This window comes from Astatotilapia calliptera, chromosome 1, assembly GCF_900246225.1.
Source record: "Astatotilapia calliptera chromosome 1, fAstCal1.2, whole genome shotgun sequence".
Taxonomy (NCBI): Eukaryota; Metazoa; Chordata; class Actinopteri; order Cichliformes; family Cichlidae; genus Astatotilapia; species Astatotilapia calliptera.
In genome coordinates, this window is record NC_039302.1 from 40,599,206 (window position 1) to 40,623,830 (window position 24,625).

General features: G+C 40.2%; 1 protein-coding gene across 1 annotated transcript in view; it reads left to right on the forward strand.

Annotated features, from left to right (window-relative positions):
- LOC113027985 (protein kinase C-binding protein NELL1) overlaps nt 1-24,625 on the forward strand; it is a 309,284-nt gene that overhangs the window by 226,525 nt on the left and 58,134 nt on the right. Inside the window, exon 14 of the mRNA XM_026177879.1 lies at nt 10,349-10,471. Coding sequence (XP_026033664.1) covers nt 10,349-10,471 — 123 coding nt within the window. The remainder of the gene's footprint in view (nt 1-10,348; nt 10,472-24,625) is intronic.

A 24,625-nucleotide genomic window follows, 5' to 3' on the forward strand; every position in this document is an offset into this window, starting at 1 on the left:
TATTTATTTATCAGGCCTTTTAAAGTTTCATCATGCGGTTTGTGCTAAAGAGCACCTTCGGACAGCAACTGTGATTTGTAGTCCTGTAACTTGTTCTACCTGATCACCATTGTAGCTGTGCATCCACTGATTTTCAGTTGCTCTTAGTCTTTTCAATCTTTTTAAAGTCACACAATCATCTTATAAATCATTTCTGATATTTATTTTTTTTATGTGGAGCCTGATAACGTTTAGATCATGGATATATTCAGGTTTATTGCACCAAGTTTTTAACTTGGCAGTCTCCATTTTCAAAAAGGCCTCCCTGAAGATTTGTTTCTTTGTAAGAGGAAATACTCTACATGTGGATTTTTAAAATAATGCAAATGTTTAGTGTTCATGCCATTGTGACTCATTCACTTTTTTGTTCAAATAACTCTAGTTTTGATGAAAAACATGTTATTTTCTTATCAAAATGAGAAAATAACCTCTGCCTCTGATCTGCCTATTAGCATCTGTTGACAGTGCAGAAGTCTCCGTGAGTGCTGCGGCCACTGTCCGTGGCTCTGATGATCAGCCATTATGCATCATTAGTCCAGTGCTTTGGGATTTCACCTCAGCATGTCCAAATCTGACACCACATCACTCTATAATCATCACTAATTAGATTCATTTGATATAGATGGGCAGCATGCTCATATTAAGCTGCTGTCTCCTGGAGAATCACTGAAGTATCTACACCAGTGTTATGATGTTCCAGTGAAACATTTATTAGTGAACAGATTCTTGTACTGAATAAACTCTTTTATAACAAATACTATATACAGATACTGTATATTGTAACTGATACTATAACTGACCACTGATGGTTATCAGTGAATAAGAGTTGCCACAATACATTTAAAATACAGTTCCCATATTAGTCAGTGTTAGCTTAACAAAATAGGAGCATTGGAAATTATATTAAAATGCAGTTAAATTAATCGCTAATAAATAGTTTAAAAATTTCTAAGTCAGTAGCAGAGTAGCCAATGCTTTGGAGATCATATGAACTCTCATACATTGTGGATTCATTTGTGTTTTCTTTTTGTCAGGATTCTTTTTCTGCAATGCAAAAATCTGTCCAAAAGGGTAGGGTTTAGAAGTAGATGCACAAAACGATTTCCCAGGAGAAAACAGCCTGCTACCTGCGGCGACCATGGCTCAAGAGTTGGGAGTTCGCCTTGTAATCGGAAGGTTGCCGGTTCGAGCCCCGGCTTGGACAGTCTCGGTCGTTGTGTCCTTGGGCAAGACACTTCACCCGTTGCCTACTGGTGGTGGTCAGAGGGCCCGGTGGCGCCAGTGTCCGGCAGCCTCGCCTCTGTCAGTGCGCCCCAGGGTGGCTGTGGCTACAATGTAGCTTGCCATCACCAGTGTGTGAATGTGTGCGTGAATGGGTGGATGACAGGTTGTGTAAAGCGCTTTGAGGTCCTTAGGGACTAGAAAAGCGCTATACAAATGCAGGCCATTTACCATTTTACTATGAGCTTCCAGGCTGATTACAACCAGTATGAAAAGTATTTCCTTGGATGTCCATTTTGAGTGCTGTGTGATAGTCAAGATTCGGTTATTCATTTACTGTTTGATGTTGATTTATTGAGCACATGGAACGCAATTTTACCAAAGTAATTCAAGTTATCCTTTTTTTCTGTTATTTGATCCCTCCATTGTGCGTGAAGAATTTTAGCGTCTTTCTAATCAGTGATATTTGTTAGTGACGTCTAAAGAACTCTATTGTGTAGTAACTCAATGCAAGCTGTATTTATGAAGTCGTGAACTGCTGCCAAAAACTTTTATCTACTACTTTATCTTTTTCCTTTTTGATGGCAGACACAAGAAAAAAGTAGCAGTGCCGAAACAGAAGGTTCAAACCTCCACACCAGCTGCATAGTGAAAGCAGCATCAGCGGCAAAAGTAGCATCAGTTAAAAGTCATTCATGCATCTGACACAGAACATTCATCCAGAGGCCTGCTGTGCACTCGAGCACTTTTTGGCAGCACTCATAGCTCAGTATGCAATTCATGTAGTTACATGCATGAGTCACAAGAAAATAGACTTGACTTGTGAAGAGGCATGCAGGATATACCTGCAATTAAAAAATAAATAAATAAACATGGAAGAAGCTTGTGAAGACTGATACATAGGCTAGCTGTGCAATGATAAAATTCAAAGCATATACAGAACATTTGAGGAATGTAAGACACAACTGGTACTGACACCTCGGCACGTATGAGCCTTTCCATGCAAAAGTTGTAGCAGTCTTGTTCAAACTTCGCACAGTTATTGTTACTCTTGCTGGCTCCTCCTTCACCTCCAGCCGGTCGCGGCAGATGATGAGACTGGTTCTGTCAGAAGTTGTTGCCAAGTGCTTGCATTTTTATGGTCTTTTGCTTTGTTGGCATCAACAATTAAAAATTTCAGAGCATAAAGTGGCTGCTGATTGTTGAGAGAAGGTTTGAGGAGTGTTTAATAGGAGTTGTAATCACCAAGTCCAAACCTATTAAATGTCTGTGACTTTGGTAAAAGTTACCTGAGAGCTGAAATCCCTTTGGCTGTCTATTTTTTTTTAATGGCACCCTTCTACATTTTTCCACTTTAAAATTGTTGAAACCCCAAATAGTCTTGCCAGTTAAAAAATAGACCCCAAACCTTGCACAAACCACCATTTATTTCTTCATGAACTCTTGTTCCATGAACTCAGAAAATTAGCCATCAAAACCCTATACTGAGTCTCTAAAAAGGGGACACTATGCACAATAATGTTTTCCCACAAAAGGGTCACATTTCTGTCCTTTCTCCATAACTCGGAAAGCAGAGATCAGAGTGAGCCGTTCAGGTTTATAGCCTCTTGTGACCTCAAAACAGTGCATGCTCATCCCCCTGCTGACAAAAAGACCCAGCAAATAAGCAGCTTCCACTGCCTGCTGGTTTTATTTCCACACTAGAGCTGCTTCTGACTACAGTAAAATGTCTCAGGTATGAGCAACACACTGCAAGTGTTCTCTTGTTAACTGTATATGGTATAAGCATGGTCACCTTGCCAGAAATTTTGGAAACAGAAAAGCCAAAAACATTGCCAACTGTATAAAGAATTGGACCATCTGGGATGCGGGAATGTTGTTTTCATGTACAACAAAAATTGTTTATGCTCGTTCACACACCCAGCTAGAGGGCAGCAGTGGTTTGAGCCCCTGTCTCCCCAGGTCTGCGTGCTAAAGTGTACTTGGGTGAGACACTGAACCCCAGAATTGCCCCTGATGTATATGATTGTGTATAAGTGTGCACGATGGGTTAAAGCACAGAAGTGACTAGAATTTTAAAAAAGAAAAACTGTGTGAATGTAGTATAAAAGCACTTTGAGTGGGAAGACTAGAAAATCACTATTTAAGTACCAGTCCATAGCAGTAGAAGGTAGTCAAAGGTCCACAACCACATTTTTCCAGTGTAATGGCACTAGAAATATATATGACATTATTCTCTGTACTCTTGTACAAAGAAGTCCCCGAGGTTTTGGGGGAAAAAAACGCACAATAAATCTAAAGAGCAAAGGCTCTATTTAAGTAAGTGCAACGACAAGTGCAAAGCACAGACTGTGTAGGCTTTCTGAAGCAGCTGTTTTAGACACAGACTGCAACAGAAGGAGTTAAGTTGAAAAGGATCGCAGGGTTTTATTGTTGAATAAATACAAAGTCGTCATAACCAGCACAGATGAGATGTTAAATAATTAAATTAGAGATTTAATAGAAAAATGCTGTCAATAACAGGTAACTGTGATCACTTTTTTCGATTTGCAGGGAAGTGCAACAATGAGTCCAAATCTTGCTGTAAATGTAAATACTTTTGATACACAATTTATTGTTGGCTGTTGTTGATACAATCATCAGATTGGCAGCAAACTGAATTCGCGCCAGGGGACATGCTTCTTTTCTCAGCACAATTTCTGGCACGATTTCCATCAACAGTTAGCTTTCCGCAGCCTCATTTGAATGAACCTCTCATCTGTTTGGCCTCCCTTGCTACCTGTAGCATTGTTCGCACAGACAGGCAAAGTGAAATTTAAGGACCACAATAACCCCAAAAGGTCGAAGGGTTTCTCGAACTCGCCATCCCAATGCTGCAGAAATAGAGCCTTTAAGTGTGTTTTAGGATTTATTACAGCTTGTCAGTTCTTCACTTACTCATTATCTGTCAGTGTTGGCTTTCACTTTATAATTTTAAACTGGCCAGCAGACATTAAACACCTTTAATAAGCAGCTGTGTCCATCAGTGTGGATTGTGTTGCTCTCACCGTCATTAGCTCACAGCTATTAGAACCCTGAATTTTTAATCACGCGACTCTTCCTGCCATCAATGTCGACTACTTTTCATATCCCTTCACATAAACTCTAACACATACCACAAGCACTGTTAACACTCACCTCCACTTTACAGCTCAACCTAAGGAGGAAATCCTTGGGAAGAGAAAAGCAAAATAATTTTGCCGACTTGCTTCGGGGCTTTATGAGCACCACTCATTAATTAAGGGGAATGTATTAGTCATGACTCCCACCAAAGCGTTTGCATATTAATGAGGAGTGCGTTTGAGGGAGTGTGCATCTTTTGAGTGCTGTGAGCCCCGGGCACTGACTGGCACTTAAAGACACAGTTGATATAAAAAGATATTTTCGCAGTGCAGCTGGGCTGTAAATTCCCACCACAGCACCGTCACAGGCTGCTCTTTAATGTATTGTTTATAATCATCTTAAATCATGTTAGATTCTAATTGAAGATGTATTCACTAAAGCTTAATCAGTGTGATAAGCTCAGCAGTAGGACATAAATCAATAACATGTTGTCAAAGATTAATTAATCTCACATTTATAAATGACAGACATCATTCCAACAATTCATAACGCAGCACAGAAACCACCCTTTTATGATTTTTTTTAATGGCCCACTTTTAACTGTTGATGCTAGTAGTTCTGTTGCCATCATGCTTTTTGACGACGTAGATCATGGCGTTCTCCTGACACATTTTGAATTGTGTTGTAGGCATTAGAGAGAAAGCCCTTAAATGGCTCCAGTCATATTTCTCAGTTAAGAGTTTCTCTTTCCATTTTGGACAGTATTTGGCATCTATGTACCCAGTTAGTTGTGGAGTACCTTTAGGTTATATATTGGGTCCTCTTCTTTCTCTCCCAAGTGCTTTTAAATAGAGCAAGGAATTTTAAACACAACTTTTATTTTAGATGCTTACATTATTTTACTTTTACGTCACAGAATCTAAAGTAATGTCACAAAATCAGGGTTCTTCCCTTGGATCGATGTACTTTTTGGGTTGTTGTCGTGCTAGAAGAGCTTGACGAGAGTCTCATTTAAAGATGCACTGAACCATCCCCACATAATAATAATAATAATAATAATGATCCCACCACCATGTTTCACTGTATGGACCGTGATCTTTGGGTTATATGTCTTTTATATGCCTCACCCTACTTTTTGCTTTCTTGTGGGCAAAGAGCTCTGGTTTCCTCTTCCCGTATGGATAACCTTTCTCCGGTTTATGTTAAACATACTGCAGTCTGGCTTAAAGATGTCTCTTATGCAGAAGTGGAGGTTTTTTGGTCTGCGACCTCGCAGTAGTGATTGTCTTTAGACACATCTCTCACTAGTTTTCCTTTCCAGAGCCTTTGAAATCTTTTGCTTCCTACCTCTGCCAGGTTTTTCCCTTACATCTTATATACAGAGACACAGACAAAGAACATTCCACAAACTCTTACATGTTGGGGGGGGGGGCTATACCTCCTCCCTCACAGAGAGAATTATGACCTTGTGAGGGAGGAGATTTACACCTAAAGATTTACATCCCTGATAAGCAGAAGGAGTCCCACTATCTGTTTAACGTCTCCCATTACAATGGCCTCACTGTGTTAACATTCCACATGCATGTAAACTAGTGACAGGAGTGCTCTTACTATAGTACAGTGAGAAAGTGATATTACTATAACTAATGTGATATGATTGAATATGTGATTAATACATGAGAAAAGAAATCTGCCACCACACTTCCTTCTGCAATTACTTTTAAAAAGCACATCTACTTCACTGCGTTCCAGGTAATCTCCAGATATATCTGCCAGTACAAATCAATATCAGTGTTTTTATTTCTGTTCTCTGGCGAACACTCTCAGAGATACATGATCATAAATGAAGAAGTTATTTTATTTGGGCAACCCAACCTTCTACATGGGTATGACAGTGACCATGGTCTTTGAGCTTCTTACTTTCACCCAGTTTTAGGAACTTTGGTGTGATTTTTGACTTGACACCTGTGATTATCATTTCATGTTGTTATAATTTAGTTCTTTTCAACTACACAGCAACCACCGAGTTATGAGGCCCCAAGATCAACCGTAACACAGGCCTGTCAGAGTGGGTCTCGTTAGTGTAACATGTGTGTAACATGTTAATTCTGTGGCGTTTAAAATGCTGCAGCATGCCGGTGCAGTTTAAAGAAACAGGAGCTCAGCCAAGCAGTTGCTCATTTGCTTTTAACAGTGTGACACGACAATCAGACATTTCTTTCCTGTTGCAGAAATGTATCTGTCACCTCAGTAGCAGAGATAAAAATATATGCCTTTTTTCACGGTAGGTCTTTTGACATTTCATAGTAAGTAAGAAGCTTCTGCTTTCTAGTGCATTTTCACCTGTCTATGCTGCCTCAATATCATAACGCAATGGCTTAACTGTGACACCTGAACATTTTTTTAATGTTACAAGTGTCACCTTTGGCTCCTTTAGAACTGAACACGAAAATCTTCTATAGTGTTTTGAAAAAAAAAACTATGCTGTGACTTTAGGTTCAGTTTTAGAATTTTTGAGCACATCGGTCTGCATAAATGTTACATCAGCAATTTAAATAAACCTAAATAATATATTGTATGTGTGCTACGCACAAGGTTTATTAATTTGTGGAGAATAGGTATGGGTGAAAGGTCCTAATAAACGTTGCAGTTTGATTTGCTGTAAACAACAGCCTTAGCTGTGATTTCCAACTAAGACCACTTGCAACGATGAGCAGTTATACATCAGCACACTGGTGAGTCCAGCAGGTCTGTTGTCAGCTCTGCTGTGAATGGAACAGGGGGAAAACTGGGAAGTATTCCCTCATTATGTTTTTTTTATTAGGATTTGAGAGAAGCTCTAGTCTCCAAGTTTCATGGAGGTAAGGTCTCTGAACCACACAGGTTACTATGAAACACATTACAAAGGAGGAGAAATTCTCTGTTTCAAATTGAAAGAAAAATCATCTCTCCTTAGCATACAGCTTAAGTTTGAAAATATCCTGCACGTGGTTAAGTTAGCCTACTTTTGGAGGACTACAGATGAGCTGTTCTTAAAAAAATAATAAAAATAAGAATAAGAAGATTGTATTGATCCCAGAGGGAAATGCATAGTAAGCACAGAAACTGCCAGGGGGCTGACTTGCCAAGATCAGTGCATCAGATCATAAAATAACAAATGTAAATATTTTAAAACCACTAATAGTGTCATAATCAAATTTGCTGTTGTTCATTGGTGAAGTCTTTGTCTTTATGGCCGATGAGAACTACCCTCTAAGTAAACTCATGGTGTTGAGTTTATAGCTAGTTTCACATGCCTTTAATATACCATGGGGCTCTGTTTTTCTTACATTTTAGTCACTCGGGTCAAAAAGGATGACAAACCAGAAAAGCCTACATTGTAATACAGAAATCACTACCATAGTAGCTCAGTCAGATCCAAAAAATAGCATTTTTTACAATAAAATATGGTGCATTCATAATTTGCTAAGCTACCACAAAAGCTACCTGTGTTACTTTGTATCATATAAAAATATTTTTTAAGTTTAGCAAATGCAGCAAACCATCAAAGATGTGAAAAGTCCAAAGTTAAACTTCAGCTATGCAGTTACATTTGAACTACGCTGCCAGAGAAGTGAAATGCAATTCCTGTTTAGTGGAAGGTCTCTTAGTGGTGGTTAATCATGCACTGCCTGCAGTACTAAATCCCTTTCCTTTCCCCCCAGGCCTCTATCTAAGAGCAAACATATAAAAGTCAAGAGAGCAGTTCATGGTACCCAGCAGAATATAAAACACCGACCCTGAGATTGTACGTTACTCGCAGCACTTACTATTTTATTAGTAAGTCAGCATTTCACGATTCTAACAAAACTGTCCATATTTTCATAATGCTGACCTTGCAAGTTTTCTATTACAAAAAATTGTCTCAGTTTGCGGTCATAGAATATTGTTTGCCACTTTATTTGAGTCAAAGAATGAGTGAATAAGGCAATAATTTCTCTTTCAAGGGTTTGACATGACAGAAGTCATGCTTGCTGTCATTATCATCAGCTGCTGTAAGACCACTTTCTGTGTTGTGATTGGATCAGTGCACCTCCACTCGTTCATTCAGAGCTACACATTTAAGCTGACAATTGTTTTGGTCATCATATTGTTAAATAGTTTTGACAAATTAGAGCACATCACAAAAACAAATGCAATCATGAATATATCTTCATATTGTTCTAAACTGATATATTGAACGCAATCAGGGACTAGATTTGTCACCCCGACTGTAAGTACTAGATCCAAGTGTCAAACATTTGGCCCTCAAGCCATAAACAGCCCACTAAACAGCCTAATCCCATGCACAGGATGGCTTTGTGAAGAGGAGGGTAACATGTCAAACAAAATGTGGAAAAGGTGCACAAGCCAAACCTCCTAGAGAGCCATAGGGTTCAGGTTTCTCTGCACAGCAGGGCTGCTGTAACTCTAAACTCAACTATACATCCAGCCATCCATTGAATTTTCTTCCACTAATCCAATTCAGAGTTATGGGCGGGCTGAAGCTTATCCCAGCTGTCATAGGACAAGAGGTGGGGTACATGGTGGCTCAAAGAGTTGGCAGTTCGTCTTGCAACCGGAATGTTGCTGGTTCAAGCCCTGGCTCGGACAGTCTCAGTCGTTGTGTCCTTGGGCAAGACACTTCACCTACCGCCTACTGGTGATGGCCAGAGGGGCCGATGGCGCGATATGGCAGCCTCGCATCTGTCAGTCTACCCCAGGGTAGCTGTGGCTACAACTGTAGCTTGCCTCCACCAGTGAGTGAATGAATAGTGGAATTGTACAGCGCTTTGAGGGCCCCGAAAAGCGCTATATAAATGCAATCTATTATTATTATAGGCCTCCAAACTCCACTAATAAATATGAAAACAATAAAGCAATAACAGCAGTAAAAATAAGATCAAAATCAAGACTTAGACAAAGTGATTAAATTGGTTCATTCTCAGAATGTACTTGTGCTCCTGCACACTTTTAAAACATGCTGTTTTGTCCCGGTTTTAATCTGACAGCCCATTTAAGATCAAACCGAGCTCTGTTTGAACTACAATGAGTCTGACAGCCCTGCTCGAGACGGCTTATATATGTTCTGGCCATATCATGCTTTAATTATATTCCCCGCATTATCTGTGATAATGTTCTTGTACTGAATTTGTCACATACTCAGCAGTAGGGACATTCACCTTGTCTCATTGCCGGGATGCAGAGCGTTGATTGCAGTGAGCAGGTTTTTGGCAGAGTTTTTACGGGTGGAAAAGGAAACTGTTTTTCTTTTTTTCTTTCTGCTTTGTCTTCATAATAAAAAAAATCTCTTCTGGCAGTGGGAAAGAGAACAAAACAGAAGCAGCCCATGCTGTTAGCCTACTGTCTAATCACTCTTTCCCATGTTGGCGTACAAATGCTGCAACACTTTAAGCAACTGTTTTCAACTAGTAGAGTCAAGGATTCTCTTTCTGGAAAACTCAAAGTGTTTACATGTTAAAGTAAAGAGATGGTATATTTTCGATATTGTGTCTAGCACGTCATCAGTGTCCAAGCCAACATCATTAGGCTAATTAATTCTGATGCTCAGTAATTAGTCAGTACACCTGCCATGTGTCAGCTGTTGCCTCTCCACCATGGGCGGTAGTTTTTAAGTAAAAGCGGGCTTGGAACGAAAGCGAGCTTTTGTGTTTGTTTGAAGTCACCTTCGAGAATCCACTTCAAGTCCATTTTGAGCATGCCAAGCATAACTGGTGTTTGAAAACATGGTTGCTCAGAGAGGTGGCTGTTGACAGAAGAAAGACTCAGCTATGGCTTCTCATTCTGAGCCAAGCAGCCGGTTGACTGTCCTCTCAGAGCGTAGTGATTGGGTGGCCTCTCAGCTCAAAAAGAAATGACCCCTCCATCTTTCACACACTGCAAAGTCAGAAACACACATACATTCTATTCTCTATGTGAAGTTCCTCTCTGTCGGTTTCTCCCTCAGAGCATGACGAGTGCGCCAGCGGCCAGGATTTGTGTGATGAGAACGCCATCTGCACCAACACCATCAGGGGACATCTGTGTACCTGCAAGCCAGGCTATGTGGGAAATGGCACCATCTGCAGAGGTAAGTTCCTAACCCTGGAATATCCCACCTGACACACAGACACAGAAACAAAAAACCTTGCCACATCCTCTGAAGATAGGTTGCATGCTTCATTACAACACGGTTCATGTGGTTCGCTCCTCCTTCCTATCCTCTAACCAGGCAGCAGCTGCCATGGAGATGGTGAAAATTGAATCTGGACCATTTTCAGACAGTTTTTGCCCACATGTGCTTCTTTCCCCTCGCTGCTCACCCTGCTCCCCATTGACCTGTTGCACTGCCAGGCATGTTTCCTGGTTTGCCTGCATATAATAGCAATTGAACAGCATACAGAGGAAAACACTTTGTTTTCAGGTTCACAAAAAATTAACATTTGAAAAAATATCAGAACCTTTGCATATCTATAGCTATGAAAATTACAGTTCTTTGATCATTCACTTCAGCAAGCATGTTAAAGATATGGTTGTTTGCCTGCTAGAGATTAGACCGAAGACTCAAGTTGCAGCACTACTTGGTCTGCAGTAGCACATGTTTGTCAGCAAAGCAAAACACGTTTTACAAAAACTGTGGGAAGTTCTGTTTTGCTGTCTTGGGTTTAACGTCTTGGTCAGGCATGGATATTACTAAAAAGAAAATGGACCTTGCACAATCATAGCAACTGAAACTAGAAGTTAAGATAATAAGCGCATTAGGAAAGTATTCCTTAAATTAGATGAGAGATTACAATCCAGCTGCTGGAGTTTCTCCCTGTTGGCTCTTAAAAAGGTTCTGTGGTTAGGACACTTTAGTATTGATACCTCCATATTTAACTCATTCACTGCCATTGACGTCTATAGCCGTCAATGGCAGTGAATGAGTCAATGGGTTTAACTCATTCACTGCCAATGGCTGGCAGTGAATGAGTTAAATATGGTCTGTATTCTTTAACTATAAATATACTGTGACTCATTTGTCTTAAAAAGAGGTATTAAGACATGTTAAGTTTGGAGGATCCTGCCAACAGTCTAACCTTAATAAGGTGCTTAATTTTAGTAAGTTGTCAGAGTCGGTGTACATTTTGAATATTGCGTATTTTATTGTATAAAACAGAAGTCGGTGGTGGGTCAAATAGAGTCACTTTGTGCTTTTTTGTTATGTCAAATCAATCTCCTATTCACAGGTAGATGACGTGTTCATGCGTCCAATCCGCGAGGCGCAGTATTAATTCTGCTGAAATGCATATTTTCAGGGCTGATGAAACGGGGCAGCCATTTCTAGGCCATGCAGGGCAATCGTAGCAGCAGAGGCTCGTTAGAGGGTTGAGAGCTTTTACAGTCCAGAGGAGTGCTGTGGCTTGAGGTCACCAAAATACCACAAACATTGCTAGGATCCACCAACAGAGCTGCAGAAACATCAGATTTTCACTTTAGCCAACCAGTCAATGAGAAAGAAAACATATTACATTTCAGAATCTGAGGAATCAGGAAGTTTTTTATTTACGGTATCTGTTTGATAAGAGATCTTTAGTCACAAAAAAAGACATAGCAGGTATATCTTGCCTGGGTGTTAAGGTTGCACTTTGCCTGTTACATTTTATGGGTATTTTTCGATTTGGTAAAATAGAGTTAATTGCTCAATGTGTCCCTTTTTTATCAGCAAAGAGCAAAACACTCAGGTTTAAAAAAATTTGTGTGTATGTGTAGGAGATAACAAGCTCTATATTAAAAAGCGTTTGAGGATTTGAGGTTTATTTCTCAAAATGTGTTTTGTTGCTCAGAGTTGGTGCTGCCTCATAATATACTGTACTTCTGAACTCAAGTCTTAAAATACAGCTCAACTCCCAGCCTTGCTCATGTCTACAGCTTGATTTGTAAATAAAGAGACCCCATGGGCTTGCATGGAGCACTTTCGTGTAATTTTTTAGACTGTGTGCATATGCTTGGCTGCTGTCCAAGAGATGGGAGAGTCATTAAGCCTAATTAGGCTTTGATATTCTAACCTACCTAAACATGATCTCAACAAAATTCCGGCAAATGTGCTGCAGTTGGATGTATTTGTTGCTGCACAAGCTGACATCCCCCCCAATAGGCGATATATGCCGCCTGTGAGGATGTGGGCTTTTATTTGCTTTCCTGTAATTTCCTTGAAAGTGCCGAATATCAAAAGGGAATGTCAGGACTACTATCTACTCTATCATTTTTCAGGGTTAAATACCATGCTTTATTTTGACCTTCCCACCGTGTTCCATAGTGAAGCCACACTTTGCGTCGGCCTTGCTGCTCCTCACCGTGAAACTTAATAATGTTGTAATTAGGACAGGACAGAGGAAAGCATGTCAGTAATACAAATGATTAGTGGGAGGGTAAGTGTATCATATGGTGCTGTGGGTTGACATCTGCATGTATGTGATGGACAAGAAGTAGGGAAAGTGAATGATGAAACAAAAAGCAGCAAATGCAGGAGAGTGAAAGAGGAGGGAAATGCAGTGACAGAACCAGAAAGTAACAGGAGACATAAAAAAAAAAGTAAAGAAGTCGTTGTCACCCACCCCCTCACCCACCCCCACTCACCCAGCCATCTGTAAAACAGGCATTAGGATGAGCAGCAGGTAGGAGGCAGGTCCAGGGAGAGATCAATGTAATTTGCAAAGTGCCTTCCACATAGTTTCAGCCTCTGGATTGTCTCCAGATTCATCACACACACACACACACACACACACACACACACACACACACACACACACACACACAGAGGCACACAATGCTTGAGGACAATATAAAAATTAAACTACAGCCTACATATTTGTCACTCCAGGAGTCACGGTCAGTGTGCAATTTATATAACAGAGAGGTGAATACATCAAACAATGTTTAGAATATAAATGATGAAATATGAAAACATTAGTTAACATAGTGGGTTTTGTTTTGTTTTTTCATGTTGGAATTAGAAATGCACTTTATTAAAAAATGGGTACTTTTAGGCACATGAAAAATGTGCATCTAGCTCCTGAACATGTAATTCCATCCGTGGACTTTATTCTGCACTCCTCTAATATCCTTTCAAAACATTTCCTGCAAGGAAAAACCCACTTTAGCTGCAACAGGAAGGTGTGGCATTATTGTTAAAGGATGATTTCTTTTTTTAAAATTTGCCCCAAAGTTGCTGGAAAGGTTTAAAATCAGGATTCTGAACAAACTGGTCAAATACTCCTTCACCAAACTAGAACAAAAACCTAGTTCATGTAGTGCCTAGATATTCCTAGTCTAGGAAATTAACCCAGACCCCACATTGTGTAGCTAATACATGATCAGTCATTATGCTGAGACCATGCATGACACTCAGTCCAGCTGACTAATGACATTTGTCACAGGCATGTAGGGAAATTTGTTTTAATAATGTCATTAAAACTTCCTGCATTTTACCTATATTGTGCAGGCCAATTAGTATATTATGTGAGAGGGGAGTTTGAGGAATCTCTCTCTATTTCCCCCCTCCCCCTGAGATCTCATTACTGTGTGATGGTGACAGTGTTGGCCAATCGACCTGTGCCTCCCATCTCATTCCCCTCATACATCACTACTGCCCTCTTAGGAATAGGGGAATTAGTCTGAGTGTGACTGCAGCTCCTCAGCCTGTCCCTGCTAATGTTAATAAGGAAAAAGGTGAGTTTAGCTTTAGCTCATGCCCGACTGTGCAAAACTGCATTTCAGAGACAGAAAATGTATGGGTGACTGAGGGGTGGAACGGCCAACAAGTACCCATCAACATTTAATGTCTTTTTACATATACAATGCAACTTCACTTGGATTTGTTGTCAAGGAGGTAGCATTTTCTTTTGCAAAGGTATAATTTGGCGTTTACTATTTGTTAGGGCTTGGAGGATGGTAAAACCTGCCATAGGTATAGGTTTATATGCTCAGTGACTTCCGAACTGAAAATCTCACACATTTTGTTAGACTTTTACCCCATTTGATGTCATGAAGTGATGTTTCATTAATTATTAGATTGGCAAGACTTTTGTGAATGCCTTAGTTTTCGGCCAATTAAATCTCTATACAGTGGTGGTCAGATGTTTACGCACACTCATGAATATCATGGTCATTCTGGGCTTGTGATGATTGCTTTGAACTGTTGTTTTCCCAGGGTGGAATGATTGTACAGCATACATCTTTAATGACTTTATAAAGCAAGAATTGGGTACACAAGTTTGAATATATTTCAGATTTTTTCTAATCCACACTGGTTGGCTAAATGTCCCTTAGCAAACTGCACCTTGACCAGATGCTTTTGGTAGCTGTCAACAGCCTTCTGGCGTAATTCTGGCTGGATATTTGATCACTCTTCTTTGCAGAATTGGTTGAGTTCATTTAAATTGGTTGGTTTATTGCCACAGAACCGGCTTTTAAGTGTAGTCCACAAATGTTCAGTAGAGTTGAGGTCAGGGCTTTGGGAAGGTGATGCCAGAGGCTAAATGTAAGCCTCCATTGTCCTGTTAGAACACACAATTTTGTCCAAGTTTCAGTCATCTAGATATTAATTTGTCAAGTTGAAACATTTGGAAGTAGTCGTCCTCATTCATTATTCCATCCATTATGTGCAGTCTACCAGTATCACTGACAGACAAACGGTGCCAGAGGATGATTCTACTGCCAACAAGCAGAGAGCTGCTACAAAACATTAGTTTTACCCCTCCAAACATATCTCTTTGTGGCCAGATAGCTCAGTCTTTGTCTCATCTGACCGTAAAACTATCGTCTAGAAGGTAATTGGCTTGTCCGTGTGGGCAGCTGTAAATTGCAGTCGATGTTGAAAGTGTCATTTTGGAGTGGGGCCTGACTCTCAGTCGACACCCTCTCAGTTCAGTATTTGTTTTTTTCTGGGTTTTTTGGTTGTTGTTTTTTTCAACTGATGGTCTTGGAATGGGTGATTGTTTAGAAATGGTTCCAAGAGACTATCCCAACTTATCCAAATCTATACTTCTCTTCAAGTTAATAGGCCTTGGATTTTGTCAGGTTAAAAACATTGTAGAGCCCCCAGAATTTCTGTATATATTTGATCATGTATGTGTACTTTCAACTCCATTGGATTGGAGAAAATCCAAAATAAATTCATTCTTGAAAACAATTCTTTTTTTTCTTTTTGAAGTCATTGGAGATGGTGCACAATCATTCCACCCTGGCAAATTACCACAACATTCAAGCCCATGAGAAGTGTTTGCAATCTTTTAATTTTCTTTTTTAGGCCTTTTGGTGTTTCTGAGCTGGCCACTGGTACATTTGGGAATGTACCAGTTTTTTGATTTGGCAAATCCTAAAGCTTTTGATAGTCCTTTGATATTTTTGGTTTCAGCCTAATAATGGCTTCCTTAATTTAAAATTGCACGCCTTGCATGTGAAAAAATGGGGGGCTGTGTATTCAGATGACTGTAATTCTCCAGTTAACTCAGTACTTTTGTTAAACTCCTTGAATTAAAGCTGAAAGCCAGCACCTCAATCATATCTTGCTTGTTTGGTTTAAAATGCACCATGGTGATGTAAAGAGGCAAAATGACCAAAATTGTGCTGTTGTCAAATATTTATGGACTTGACTGCATAGCTTGTATATGTGAAACAAGGTTTTTGATATATTTACAGGATAATATATCAATGGGTGTGAATCATTAAAGGGTTAAAGGATTAAACTCTGTGGAAAAGAGCTATTTCAGGTGATGCATTAACCTCCTAGGACCTGGCATCCACATATGTGGACACCACATTTACTAAATTTTGCTCTACAAGGGCCTGATATCCACTTATGAGGACATTATACTGTTACTGTTCTATCAAAAATTTAAACAAATATCCTCATTATGTGGCTCTCATTTTTCTTAGAAACAAAAATTAGGTAAAAAAAAAAAAAAATCTGGTAATTCTTTGTTTTTACATTCATCAGGTCCCAAAATGCCCAAATATCAAAGAGAAATTAAAAATACATGCCGTGAATGAGTTCGGGTCTTAGGAGGTTAAAGTCAGTGTGAAAGTGATTCAATAGGCCGTTTGTCTAAAGGACCCTAATTGCAAGCTTTCTGCTATGTTGAATTGAAAAGAGGAAATGTACTGAGACTTTTTTTTGCGTCTTATACTACAGTGAGTATATTTTCTGGCTATGTTTATCTGAGTACATCTCTTCAGAGGATAAATCTTAACAGATAGACAAAAATCAAGATGCCCATTAAAGACTGTAGGTTTTTGATACCAAGAGTTTTCACATGAGTCAGAAAAGTTAGCCCATTACCTGACTGTCCCCTTGCTTCCTTGCAGCACACCACAGGAGACTATACATGCTTCCCATTTGCTCACTGTGAATTCACTGGATAATTACCTGCTATATTCTAACATAGGTGCAATCAGACAGTACATGGGCTTTGTGCCTGGGAGCTGAGAGGAGAAAGTATGTTCAGTGTATAATATCTGCTAAGCAGATATTATATTCTCACACAATAATATTACATAATAAAATTACACTTGCCGGAGCAGGGAGATGGAAAGATTAAAGAGTTTACATTAAAGACCTGCATCAGCATCGTTTGTCCGTGTTCACATCTGTGTGCTCTACTGCATAGCACTCTGCGCTACCAGCAAGAGTATCTGTTAAACAAAGCGTATACAGTACTTTTCACAGATTTTATATAGTTGAGTATCACCGGCACAAGACTGATTGAAGACAAAAAAAAAAAACATCACAGAGATGATAGAATGAGGACAGCATACTGGATTTTTGCTTGGTGCATTAAATTATATTACAAGAGTGGATGTGATGGAGCTGAACACAAGGGGGGGGGGGGGGGGGGGGGGGGGGGTCTCTCTTTGCTGCTACATCTAACAGTGGGGAACAGACTAAAAATAATTGCCTCAAATGATAATTGCTACAAAGCTTCAAAAACAAGTAGCGAGTTTTTTTTCTTTTCCTTGTTACAATTTTCTTTTCCACATTTGCAATTAATCATAGCTTCAGATACTGTGGTTTTCAGCCAATTAAATGTTGTAAAACACTGTGCCCTCTAGCACACAACTACACAGCAGAAACTGCTAAATGTGTTGTTCCTATCAAAAAAGGATGAAGGGGAGCAATAATTATGTAAACAGAAAATTAAATGCTTCATACTTATAGAGGAAATGAAGACTGAATTACACTCCTTCCCCCTCCCTCCCTCCCAATTTCTCTTTTCCTCTCATCCCCCCTCTCATCCCCATTCTCTATTTCCCAGAATACATTAGCATGGGTTTACAGCTCGCTGTTAGCTGCTTGCAACATGGTTCCTCTGCGATTAGGTCCGATAGCAAAATGAGAAAAGCACGAGTCAGTGCTTTTGTCCTCTGCGCCACTGTTTAGACTCACTACTCAAATCCTCTCTATTTAAAGCCCCTTTGTCTATACAAACCAGTCCTAGGGAATGAAACGGACCATTAACAAGATTAGCTCACTCATTCTACTGCTGACAAAGGCTCTGCAATAGGCTGCTGATCATTAGGCTGGCAGTGGGAACAATGCTGATCTATAATCTTTTGCCGTGCTTCGATTGAACTATTGTGGCCCATTTATTAGACTCTAAGGGAGATGACATAATGGTAGCCCTTTGTCAACCCAAGAGAGCCGCAATACCAGAGCAATCGGTGGAGGAACGAAAGTAAGTAATGGTAAAAGGAGTCTTAACCCTTCATTTCTTCTTTCTTACAGTCAGTTTGTGCAGTTGGTTGAACTGAAATAGAGCCTGTGGGATGGAGGCCTTTTTGTATGTTTCCAGCAATCATCCCAGTAGCACTAGGCAGGAAGGTGGGTGGCTGCAGGTAGGCTGTAGGTCTCATCAGGTATAAAGTTGAGAACAAATGTTCGCATGTAAATAGCAAGTATGCTTCACAAATGTTTTCCAGTGTAGTAGCAGGTAGCATTTTAGGTGAGAAAATCTTTCAAGCCACAGTGAACACAATCATTTCAAAATCAACACCTGAGCTGCATTCTTAAATTGTGTTTTTGAACCGTAAATACAGCAAGACTGAGCAGAATCAGCACCTACAAATAGGAGCAATAGCTGCGCTTCTCCATCTATTGTGTGTTTTCATAATATCAGCAGCAGCCAAATCTATTGTGTCGTTAACAGTCACCCGAAGGGGCATAGCATTGCTGTAGCAACAATATTAGCCATAATTACTCTCCTGTAATAGAAGCAAGATGTGAGGTATAATCACTACTCAGTCAGTGAGAGAGCAGAAGTAGGTCAGCTGTGGTAGACTGAGTGATTGTGGTGAATGTGCCTGGCCTAGTCGAGCTCCCCTGAGATCACCGAGGCAAGGATCCAGTCAGAGTCCCACCGATGCCACATTACACATCTGTTACACGAAGCTATAAGGGGAAACGTATCAGGTTCACTGTGGTAGGAATCTGCTCAAGTCAAGCCCATGCAAGTGGATATTGGGTATGTTTTGGGGCATGCAACCCAAATGAAGTACTTGTGGAAGTGCAGTTTTTCTAATAAATGCTTGCAGAGGGCGTCTCCAACAGTGAGTCAAAGCCTGTGAAGTCCCATGTTAAAGTTAAACCAACAGAATGAACAATATTTACAGCAAAGATTAAAAATTGTTTTCGGCCCCCTTGAACTTTTCCACATTTTGTCACATTACAGCCACAAACATGAATCAATTTTATTGGAATTCCACGTGAAAGACCAATACAAAGTGGTGTACACGTGACAAGTGGAACGAAAATCATACATGATTCCAAACATTTTTTATAAAGAAATAACTGCAAAGTGGGGTGTGCGTAATTATTCAGCCCCCTGAGTCAATACTTTGTAGAACCACCTTTTGCTGCAATTACAGCTGCCAGTCTTTTAGGGTATGTCTCTACCAGCTTTGCACATCTAGAGACTGAAGTGCTTGCCCATTCTTCTTTGCAAAACAGCTCCAGCTCAGTCAGATTAGATGGACAGCGTTTGTGAACAGCAGTTTTCAGATCTTTCCACAGATTCTTGATTGGATTTAGATCTGGACTTTAACTGGGCCATTCTAACACATGGATATGTTTTGTTTTCAACCATTCCATTGTTGCCCAGGCTTTATGTTTAGGGTCGTTGTCCTGCTGGAAGGTGAACCTCCGCCCCAGTCTCAAGTCTTTTGCAGACTCCAAGAGGTTTTCTTCCAAGATTGCCCTGTATTTGGCTCCATGCATCTTCCCATCAACTCTGACCAGCTTCCCTGTCCCTGCTGAAGAGAAGCACCCCCAGAGCATGATGCTGCCACCACCATATTTGACAGTGGGGATGGTGTGTTCAGAGTGATGTGCAGTGTTAGTTTTCCACCACACATAGCGTTTTGCATTTTGGCCAGAAAGTTCCATTTTGGTCTCATCTGACCAGAGCGCCTTCTTCCACATGTTTGCTGTGTCCCCCACATGGCTTGTGGCAAACTGCAAACGGGACTTCTTATGGTTTTCTGTTAACAATGGCTTTCTTCTTGCCACTCTTCCATAAAGGCCAACTTTGTGCAGTGCACGACTAATAGTTGTTCTATGGACAGATTCCCCCACCTGAGCTGTAGATCTCTGCAGCTCGTCCAGAGTAACACTGCCCTTTTATTGAGGTTACATGAATATGCATAGGTTCATTAACATATGACGTCTACATACACACAAAGAGTACTTTGGCTTTGTGATGTGTGTGTGTGTGTGTGTGTGTGTGTGTGTGTGTGTGTGTGTGTGTGTGTGTGTGTGTGTGTGTGTGTGTGTGTGTGATCTGTGTGAGGTCAAGATGTGACCCTGTGAAGACTCCCCAAAGCTGGTGCCAGAAGTCTAGCTGGTCCATCTGAACAAAAAGAGATATACGTGTGTTTGCTATGCCATATATCAGCAAGAGAAGATACGACCTCTCCTAGGAGGTGTGTGATCTTATGCCAGAACACTCTATAGAGGAGTGAACGCACTCCCCTCTTCATGCTACACAGAGTTGTTACAGACCTCCTAGGATGAGACATTCTTTCAATCTACAAATTATTATACACCTCTAAGCATATATGGTTAAATATTTCTAAGCATAAATGACAATCAACAATACAAAACCTAACAGAGGGCTGACATTAGGAAAAGAGAACTATACATTTTTCCTGTTTCTAGTGTTGATCTTTGTGTGACACAACCCGAAATGGCACAACGTCAGCGTCAGAATCAAATCAACATGGATGTCTTTCTAAAAGTGCCATTTAGCACCAATAATCGAACCGTGGGAAAGCAACAGCAGAACATGTAGAGAGAAATTGAATTACTCACAAAGTGCAGATTGAATTTATAGACATTATGTTTTAGTTTTTCTGTAAACTGCAGTGAGCTGTAGCTCTGAAGCTGTTGAAGTCTCCATTTAGATTTCAACTAATTAAGGTTCATAATAAAGAATAACCCCGTGGCTCAGAGACAGTAAAAAATTTATGTTGGGTACATTTTCTGCTTGCAGTTGTATTTTCACCAGGTAAAAGGTTTGTATATGGAAAATGCATACCAATACACCTGGGAGAAGGAAAGAGACAACTGTGGTTTCTGTTGCAAAATTTACCATCACTTAGCATTCCTTAAGCACACCTACTGGCCCAATAGAAAAATACTAATTTAATTCTTTATATATATTTTTTGATTGATTATATTATATTAATAACTTGAGATCCACTATGCATATACATTTTATAGCCACTGAGGTCTGCTTCAAAACAGCATGACTGTGTTATTGTCAGTCAGTCTTTAATAGGGAAGCTTTGATCACCTTTGTAGCTTTACACCTGCTGTGTTGCTTACTCTCAGCCAGACCCTGTCCCACATTATTGTTAAGATGCAAACTACCATATCAAATCAAATCAAATCACTTTTATTGTCACATCACATGTGCAGGTACATTGGTACAGCACATGTGAGTGAAATTCTTGTGTGCGAGCTTCACAAGCAACAGAGTTGTGCAAAATACAATAATGGCTACAGCTGAAACTAATAAATATATGTACAATATATAATAGTATATGCATTTCTGGATGTGTATACTAAATATTTTTCTACGTGTGTGTGTGTGTGTGTGTGTGTGTGTGTGTGTGTGTGTGTGTGTACACATATTTTACAAATTAAATAGAGTAAACAATAAATAAAAAATATAAAAATATACAGAGTTGAGACTCTGTATGTGCAAAACAGTGGCATTACTGTACAGTATGGAGTGCATAATGTTGAAGTTCCAGTAGTGAAGGTGAGGTGTCTATGAAGTGTTCAGCAGTCTGATGGCCTGATGGAAAAGCTGTCTCTCAGTCTGCTGGTACGGGACCGGATGCTGCAGAACCTCCTTCCTGATGGAAGTAGTCTGAACAGTTTATGGCTGGGGTGACTGGAGTCCTTGATGATCCTCCCCGCTTTCCTCAGGCAGCGCTTCCTGTAGATGTCTTGGAGGGAGGGAAGCTCACCTCCAATTATCCGTTCAGAGCACCGCACTACTCGCTGGAGAGCTTTGCAGTTGTAGGCGGTGCTGTTGCCATACCAGGTGGTGATGCATCCAGTGAGGATGCTCTCAATGGCAGTGTGATAGAAGGTCCTGAGGATGCGGGGGCTCATGCCGAATCTTTTCAGTCTCCTGAGAAAGAAGAGGCGCTGCTGCGCCTTCTTCACTGTTTTGTTTGTGTGTACTGACCACGTAACCATATCTGAGGTTCGCTCCAAGGAAGCAGGTATGTATGTTACTTTTTACTACCTGCTCTAGTAGCCTTAAGAAATTTACTGGGTATATGACTTTGACATTTTAAATAAATAAATACGTACATAAAATAGAGGCTGTTTTAAAACAGAGAGTATTTCATCTGGGACTGAAAAGCACAAAGCCCGGAGGCTCTAGGCTCCAAAACACTTTAGTTCAAATCTGCAGGCCATGGCTGATTTATGGCAGACTGCAGGCTTCACTTGTGTACACACACACACACACACACACACACACACACACACACACACACACACACACACACACACACACACACACACACACACACACACACACACACACACACACACACACACACACTCAAATAACAAATAGACAAGTAGAGGAAGCATTTGAATGGGATAACACTGTGTGACTGTAGCTGTTTCTCTTACTCACAGCTATTACTGTGGATTTTACTTTAAACAGGTACTTCAGTTGTAATTACTTGTTGAGAAGTGTTAGTTCTGTGCACTTTTAATTGTGCACTGGTGCATTCTGAAAACAAAGTCAATAAGCCAAACGCTGTTTCAGTCCCTACAATAAGGGAAATGTATTTACTGAAAAAGGAGCCCTGAATTATATTCCTTCTACTAGTTATTTGTTTATGTTATACACCACATGTATGTTCTAATTATTGCTGCTTTCAGAGAAAAAAAGCGCACTTGTAAAAGATACAATCAGACAATAGTTCATCAGTCCACATGACAGGATTCACCGTGTATAGATTTATGACAACATGTGTGTGTGTGTGTGTGTGTGTGTGTGTGTGTGTGTGTGTGTGTGTGTGTGTGTGTGTGTGTGTGTGTGTGTGTGTGTGCATGCTTTTGTGTATCTGTGTTTTTCCAGGTTCGTCAGCTAATTAATTCATTGTTTTTGCCAAACAGGAAATTTGGCAAGAATAAAGCAGTCTTTTTCTTATTCATATGATATTGGACGTGATAAATAGCATACCCTGGGTTGCTTCAAAGAGAATTTGCCTTGGATTTAGACACTGATTATTGGGTGTTTTCTACAGACAGAAGCCCCAGGACACAAGGAAAAAAGAGTTATAAACCCAAAGTGTAAAAGTTTGTTTGAGTTTTTGGACTACGATATTCATTATGAGAAGAGATACTTCAGTCACGAACAACATGCAGGCCCACTATACAATGCTGCTATGATAGCATATTAAAAAAGGGGTAAACCTGGAGTGTATGGATTGAGACCTCATTGTTTTTGACAAACTGAAAGAAATAAAGCAGCAGCCATCTCCTGAGAGGATGATATGATCGTTTCTGTTCTCCTCACTCTCTTTTAATAGCAGCTGCTCTTCTACCTGATGTGTCTTTCACCATTGTGGGGCTCACACACACACACACATCCAAATCAGTGTCTCATTCACAGTCTGTTTCAGTGCAGATTTCTAAGCTGTCGCTTCAATCATCTTATTTCTCCTCGTTCTTGTCTTATCATCTGTTTCCCATTGCTAATCCATCATCTGTCTATTCCACGTGCTGTCAGGATGATAGGTCTACTACTCAGTAAGACTTTTTGCTTGTTATCATTTTCAGCGTATTCGTGGTGAGTCAGCGGAGAGATACAGATACACTGTTCTGTCTACAGAACTACAGCTTATTCAAGTTTTCCAAACCAGTTTTTGGGGAGTGACGATAAAGATGCGGGAAGTACAGAAAAGTCCCACACGTATTGAAACTGATTTTACTTCATGAGTGAGTACAGTAGGATGGAGTTGGAAATGGCTCAGCAGTGCTACAAAAAAAAGTTACAACTGACAGTTTAATAACTAAAGTTTCCCTTGATTCTACTTCCATATGGGTCAGTCAATGAAAATCAGCACGTGTGTCATGATCCTGGGTCTTCGATCAAGCGTTTTGTGTTTTGTTTTGTGTATTGTTGTGATATATTTTGGTTTTTGGTTGTGTTCTTCCTCAGTTTGATGTTTCGTCATTTCTGTCTGTGTTTTCCTCTGTGTAAAGTTTCTCAGTCTGTGTCTTTGCCTGTGTGAGTTCCTGTTTTATTTTGTAGGTCTGCGTCTCCCATCAGTGTTTCTGGTTTCGCTTCAACCTTGTCTCGTTATGTCCAATTACTCCCAGCAGTGTCTCCCTCCTGTTTCCCATTCCCTGATTGCCCTGTGTATATTTAAGCCCTGTGTTTTCTCATGTGCATTGCTGGTTCGTCTGTGTTATTTGGTGTTTTCTGGTGTGCGTTGTCGCCCTCTCTGGTTCCCCTGCATCTATCGATGGCTCCCTGCACCTCCGTTTGTGTCTCAAGGTTTCAGGTTAGCTTTATTCTTAGTTTTCCCAGTTTAGGTTTTGTCAGTTCTGTTCTTGCCACCCTCGCCTTTTGTTGATTGCTGTCCTCCTCAATAAAGCTCACTCTCATCTTAAGCTGTGCTAGCACTTTGGGTCCTTTAATAATTTACACACGACTTGCCCCGCAAACCG